General features: G+C 43.3%; 1 protein-coding gene across 1 annotated transcript; it reads right to left on the reverse strand.

Moving 5' to 3' along the window:
- Window positions 1-2,509: 2,509 nt before the first annotated feature.
- Window positions 2,510-6,144, reverse strand: LOC140113455 (uncharacterized). The gene is made up of 2 exons (XM_072132644.1): window positions 2,717-6,144; window positions 2,510-2,625 (listed from the first exon to the last, which is right to left on the reverse strand). Exon 1 carries the CDS (start codon window positions 6,051-6,053, stop codon window positions 3,045-3,047), a length of 3,009 nt encoding a protein of 1,002 aa, XP_071988745.1. The 5' UTR covers window positions 6,054-6,144; the 3' UTR covers window positions 2,510-2,625; window positions 2,717-3,044.
- Between the last annotated feature and the right edge of the window lie 1,050 nt (window positions 6,145-7,194).

Below are 7,194 nucleotides of genomic sequence, written 5' to 3' on the forward strand. Positions count from 1 at the left end.
TGATTTTGTACCTATGCACTTCCTCTTGGCTTTTAACCTGGCTTGTCTGGGTTTGACTTGTTGTGTCTCTTTGTTAGACTTTGTGTTCTGTGCACTTATCCAACTTGGGAGCTGCTGCCCATTTGCCATATGTAGTTTTTTGCAGGGCCAACAACTAGGTAGAGGTTGTTAAAAGCACAGTTGTTCTTTTTTTACATTGATGTTAACAGTCCAAATAGTGTGTTTATTCACCTCAAACAAAGATATATACAGGCACCTGTTCATCTAGGCTCTAAGTTGACTACAGAGCAGAATTCTTATGGCTAAGACTATGTTAGTGTTTTCCTAAATTGACTCAGATTTATATCCTCAGTGATGGTTATGGAATTTTTAGTACCACGGTGCTGTGGTTAATTCATGCTTTTTAGCCAAGAGAGCAGGGGCCAGGAACTTTTTAGACTGTGTTAACATTGTGTTATTCCCGACTTGTCCTTAATATTGGTCAAAGAGTATTGTTACACTACGCTCCAAACGTAAAGTGATGTTTGAAAGACAATGGAGATAGAGAAAATTGCTGTTCCCCAGTGAGAGAATCAGAAGGACTTTTTTAAGTGACTCTTCAAATTTGCTTTGAGTTCTGGATCAAAGGAACAGAGTCCTAAGAGGCACAAATAATATATTCTCATTGTTACAGAACTATTTATTGGACCTGAAGTAGGGGGGGTAATACATCCCCAAAACGCGTTGTCCCTTGTCAATATATATGTGAAATAAATGTCTAATTGTATACATACCTATATGCTTGTTACTACCCTCTATGGGACATTATGTAGTGTGAAGGTTATACCCTATATTAATTTTTCTCCTTAATACAAAGGGAAAAGACATATCCCATTATATTCTTATATGGTGAGATAAGTCGTCCTGTTCCACCACCTCCTCACTGGAAGCAGGAGGAGGAGTGAACATTGGCAGTAGTCAGTGATTTCAGACATTAGGACCTCTCTCCTGCCGAGCATCTGAGGAGACTGATGTCGTGGCTTCACATCGCAGGCCTCTCAGCTATGTTTAGGTGCTGTGGTTGGGTTCCACTGTGTCACTTCATGGGTTGTCTTCTCTACAACAAAGCACACACTGTTCCCATATACCTTGTGCTTAGACTGTGAGTCTTCTTGGTTCACACTCTGGGGGGAATTTACTAATTCTGGCGCAAGCATGACTGTCGGCATCTGAGATCAGTCTCCGAAAAGCACAGCCCGATGTTTTAAAGTGGTGCACGGCTGTAAGTAAATAATGGGTAGACAGAAATAATCAGTCGTGCACCATAAAAATGCCGACATCAATGAGATGTGCGCCAAAATCTTACATGGACTGCGCCTTAATTTTGCTCTCTGACCATTTTTTTCCCGGTCTATTGTGCGCCAAAAATTGTGCCTAAAAATGCAGACAAAATACACATAAATGTGACGGATAATGTGGAAAAGTTAGGCCACGACCATCTGTTCTTTCTGGCGCAAAATCATTATAAATGATCCGCAACAATTCTGCGCCCAAAAAAAACGAGTTTGAAGAGGATGTGTCACCCTCAAAAACAATTGCAGCAGTGTTACAATGTTAGCGTTATCGGAAACCTCAGTGTGCTGCACTGTACTCTGGAAACACCGGCACTGCCTCTTCTCTGGACCGCACCACCCTCTCATGCGACAGTCCCCGCCCCTAATCCCGCCCCCTCACCACTTTGAGAGCGGTCAGGCACTGCGGTCTTTGTTAGTGTTATTGGATGTTTCCGATGACGCTAGCATTGTAACACTGCTGCGTTTGTTTTGGCACAAGGAGCTGCTTACTTTAGTTTTTGAGAGTGCCGTTTTTGAGGGCGACAGGTCCTATTCAAAGTTTGTTTGGGCTGGCAAAAGGTCTTAAAATATTTTCTGCTTAAAACTGAATCATCATCGAACTCATCTATTCACTTTAGATCAATCATAAGGCGATTGTTCCAACAGGAAAAGCAAATTATCCAGGAAAATTATTCTTTACAACCCATCAAGATAACATAGCCCTCATAAAAGCTGCTGTGGTGTACTTGAAACACTTTGGATGGAACATGGTCGGTCTGATTACATCTAATGAATTGTATGAAGAAACCAAATTTGCAGAAATGGAGGAATATTTTAAAAGTGAAGAAATCTGTTTTGAATATATTATTAAATTACCATTGATGCACGAGGAAACCAAAGAAAAAATGAAGATGATAGAAAATTCCACCTCTAGGGTTATAATTGTTACAATATCTGCTGCTATTTATGATTTGTTATACTTATCAGAATTTATCTATCAGCATATAACTCTTCTTCTATTTAATATGTGGTGGTTTGATACTGTTACACTACCAGCGAGACTTCTAAAAGCATGTAACTGTAGTATAAGCTTTACACACGAAGGAAAGGATATCCCTGGTCTAGCAAACTTTATAAGTACAGTTAGCCCAGAAACCTACCCAGAAGATCCATTACTAGAGGACATCTGTTCTGACACCCTCAATCCGTCCCTGTGAACGAGTTGTCAGACAGCTAAACTCTTTTCCTATCAATTCATTGAGCTGGACGCAGGGGGTCCTTTTCAACTTTTATTAATAGGATCAGTGTAAAACTACAAGAAAATAACAGCATTCAGTACAAATTGCACAGCATATATCAGTACATAACATTCTGTAAGATACATGAATTGCATATTAACTCACCGACTGTTCTATGATGAGGAAAATAACAGATAAACTAACTGTCCAAGAGAGAGACATTAGCATGTGCTGCTTCTATGGAGCAAGATGGCTACTGCAGAGGGATGGGGCCAGGCTAGAGAAAGGAATGATGGGAAACTAAGGAAGCCTAAGTAGGAAAAGGTTAGTTTGCAGGGAAACATGAGGCAGAATAAATGAGGCTGCAATACAAGAATCTATCAGCAGGTGGAGCTGCTGGCAAAACCACTTAGATATATGCCTGAGAAGGCATGACACTCCCCGTCTGGTTTCCAAGGGATACCACATGAACATTTTAACTAATAAAACAATTTCAAAAAACAAGTCTAAGAAACAGCTTTCCATTTTGCTTGTCCCAAAATGTCCCATGCAAAGGACCGTGCCGGACAGGCAGATGGTCGTAGTGGCTGGGGATGTGGCTGTTCCTTGGCAGGCCGCAAGGTTTCTTCATGTAGTTTGGGATCTGGTGTTGCGTGTCCTGAAGAAGGCTGAGTGTCGGCTCCACGTAACCGCTCTCGTGTTTGGACTGCTGTGCCGGAGGGTCTGTAATGGTGGCATGAGGTTTCTCAGTGGTGCTCAGAGAGGAGATGCTGGAGTTGCAATCTGACTCTTTCATACAATCTTTGAAGCCATTTTCCATCGTGTGTGTGTTCTGTCTTCTTTCCACACAACATGCACCTGAGAGAAAGTAATCTGTATTTATCATGCACATTGCTGGGGTAATGATGTCATGATCTTTGTCCTTTTGCCTCTGTTGGTAGCACAAGAAAAGCCCCAGTAAAGTCATTATGATCAGTAGGACAATGACACCAATAATGGCACTTGCAGAGTGTCTCTCAGTGCCATGCACAGGGCTGATCTTGGTGTAAGGGTTTAGTTTCTCCATCTTTAGGGCAGCTTGATCACAGTGGATGCCCCTGTAACAAGGGTTGCAATAACAGGTTCCAGTAACATGGTCACTGGTTGCATTGTGCAGACACTGACACATCTGACGGCGGTCATATCCGAAAGTCTCTGGCAGACATTTCTGTTTGCAATGTTTACTGGTGAATCCTGTTCTTCGTGTGCACTGCTCAGTGATGTGGTCACGGTTGGCTTCATTATGGCACTGACAGACATTGGCAGAGTCCTTTCCATAAAATGAAGATGGGAACCCTTTGGTGATCACATCTCTATCACACAGGTAATTGGTGGCATGCTTGCCTTCTCTGGTATCCAGGAGTTCTGAGTTGGGGAGCTTCTCTCGGTGAACATCCCCTATGATGACCCATCCTAAGTCTAGTTTCTGAGCGTAGGGCGAGTTATGAGGACCATTTATCTGCTTCCTCACTTTGTGAACTCTGATAATGTCTCTACCCAGCAAAAGGACCAACTTGGCTTGAGGATCCAGGGTGGGGATAAGATGTGCTATGCTTCTCAAATGAGCATGCTGTAGAGCTGCTTCTGGTGTGGGGATTTCTTCCCTACTGTTCGGGATTGAATTACACTCTATTAGTGTAGGAAGGGGTAAGGATGTCTGACCATCTATAGACTCAATCTGGTAACCTGTGGCTCTTCTCCCAGTTTCTTTGCTCACTCCTGTACATGTTTTAAGAGAGTAGGACGAACTATGTCCTTTGATTTTAAAGATGTCAAAGAAGGCTGTACTTGCAAGTGACCTGTTGCTCTGGTCATCCAGGATGGCGTACAGTTTAACTGCTCTTTCTCTGTGACCTATGGGGTAAACTATAACAGGACAGATCTTTGAGCAAGATGTGTTACCTAGATCTTCTCCGCAAATCTGAGTACACAGGGGTGACACATCAGGAGGTGCACTGTCTACCCTCTCCCCGCCGTGCTCTGAAGTACTGTCTGATGGTGAGGGAATCTGTGGTGCTGGCCCTGGGTGTAGAGCCGTAATGTGTTCTTGGCTGTTGCACTCGGAGCAAGAAATACTGGCATTGCAATCTCTGGCTAAGTGAGATGTAGATGCACAACACCTGTAACATATGTCATTCTCCTTGAGGAACATTCTGCGGTCCTTAAGAGATTTGTTCCTGAAACTTCTACACTTCTGCAGTGAGTGAGGCTTTTTATGTAAGGGGCACTCAGTGTTTGGGTCTTTTGTTAGTGTCCCACTGGTTTCTGGTATACTATCAGTCTCATATGATAAATCGGCAGGAGATACATTTGTTTTGTGTACGGTGATAGGTGTGCCTCTGGGGTTACGAATTAAAGCAGGATTACCTGTACCTGGGTTGACGAGGTCTACGGTGGAAAAGTCAAAACTAGGATCATTCCTGATCTTCGCCTGCTGACGTACGAAATCTACAAAAAAGAAGAATGGTGGGAACTGCACGTTGTGTCTTTCTTTGTACTCTGAGCCCCGATTCATCCATTTCTCCTGTAAACTGTAAGGTAGCTTCTGCACTATGAATTTGATGCCTCTAGCTGCATCTAAGGACGTGAGGCCTAGCAGGTCTCCTTCAGACTTGGCAACTTGTAGTTCTGTCAAGAGGTCACTCAATTCTCTTAGCTTGTGAAAGCTTTTGTTTGATATTTTAGGAAAGTCCTCTAACCTTTTAAAGAGGGATTCCTCTATCATCTCTGAGGAGCCGTAGCACTCATTGAGCCTCTCCCATAACATGTCCAAGCCTCTGCTCGGGTAGTTGATGTTAATATCTCTGATGCGTTTTGCGTGCTCTGTCGACTCGTCTCCTAGCCACTTCACTAACAGGTCCAACTCTTCGCTTGCAGAGAGGTCAAGGCCTGCTGTGGCATTCCTGAAAGAAGCTCTCCATGCTCTGTAACTTTCAGGCCGGTCATTAAATTTTGAGAGACCTTTGGTGAGCAGCTCACGGCGTGCAAAGAACTTGAGGAAAGGTGGTAGCTCTTGGTCTCTGAGAGGGTGATCTGGATGAGCATTGCTGTGGTGAGGATTAGTTGAGCAATTGTCATAGAATGCATTGCTGTCAAAGTAGTCTTTGTTAGCACCTTCTTTCTTGAGAGCAGTCACTGAGTGGTAGGGACCCATAGGTCTGGATGCAGGTTGCATGCAGCGTGATTGGTAGACAGAATTACCTTCATGCTTAGGGTGGTGTGTGAGGGTTGTTGACTGAATGACAGGATGTTGTCTTAGATCATCAGCAGAGTTTGATCTCACTCTTTGAAGTGGATGTAGGTACTGGTCTAACTGGGCTTGCTGTAGCACATATTCTGAAGTGCGCTGCGAGATATCCTGATGACCAAGTTCAGGTTCGAGTTTTATGCTGGCTCCTTCACAAGTGCCACATACTGCTGCTTCTAAAGCCTGCGCCTCGGCTTCTGCTGCTGCTGCTTCCATGTCCACAGCAAGTTTTGCAAGGTCGGCTTCTAGTTCTGCTTTTTCCTTCTTTAATTTCAATTCCTTTTCAGCAAAGGCAGCTCTCACTTTGGCGGCTTCTGCCTTTGCCCTGGCGGTTGCAGCTGCGAGGCTGCTCTTAGATGTCCTGGAAGCTGCTGAGCTGACATGGGACCGTGCAGCAGATCCTCTGTCTGACATTGTGGCTGTAAGCTGCTTGACTGCTAGCTGATAGAAGACAGTATCTGTGCTTCAACCCCGTTATATAGTAGTCGTTTTACTGTTCTGACACCCTCAATCCGTCCCTGTGAACGAGTTGTCAGACAGCTAAACTCTTTTCCTATCAATTCATTGAGCTGGACGCAGGGGGTCCTTTTCAACTTTTATTAATAGGATCAGTGTAAAACTACAAGAAAATAACAGCATTCAGTACAAATTGCACAGCATATATCAGTACATAACATTCTGTAAGATACATGAATTGCATATTAACTCACCGACTGTTCTATGATGAGGAAAATAACAGATAAACTAACTGTCCAAGAGAGAGACATTAGCATGTGCTGCTTCTATGGAGCAAGATGGCTACTGCAGAGGGATGGGGCCAGGCTAGAGAAAGGCATGATGGGAAACTAAGGAAGCCTAAGTAGGAAAAGGTTAGTTTGCAGGGAAACATGAGGCAGAATAAATGAGGCTGCAATACAAGAATCTATCAGCAGGTGGAGCTGCTGGCAAAACCACTTAGATATATGCCTGAGAAGGCATGACAACATCTGGTTCTATGCCTATCAATGTAACTTTTCAAATAACCTGAAACTCAATGAACTACGAAAGATACATAAGTTCCAAGTAAAGAACTGCACTGGATTAAATCTTCAGATTCCGGCTCATTATACAAGTACATTTGTAGCCAATCCTTACTACGTGTACAGTGCAGTATACAGCCTGGCTCACGCTCTTCACGACATGCATTTACTTCAAAGAAAAGAAAATGAAGAATCCAGATCTCATCTATATAGACATAAGGTAATAATATCATAAAAAACATGAGAGTGCTGATTCCAATTTATAACTTTTAGTGTTATAATGGCTTACTTTGACCAAACCAAAACCAGTACCAATATATCGGACGCGAAGCACGGTG

The sequence above is a fragment of the Engystomops pustulosus genome, chromosome 1, assembly GCF_040894005.1.
Source record: "Engystomops pustulosus chromosome 1, aEngPut4.maternal, whole genome shotgun sequence".
NCBI classification, from domain to species: Eukaryota; Metazoa; Chordata; class Amphibia; order Anura; family Leptodactylidae; genus Engystomops; species Engystomops pustulosus.

Bases quoted from the DNA above. Each gene is read 5' to 3' on its own strand.
- LOC140113455 (XM_072132644.1), bottom strand. From the start codon at position 6,053: ATGGAAGCAGCAGCAGCAGAAGCCGAGGCGCAGGCTTTAGAAGCAGCA.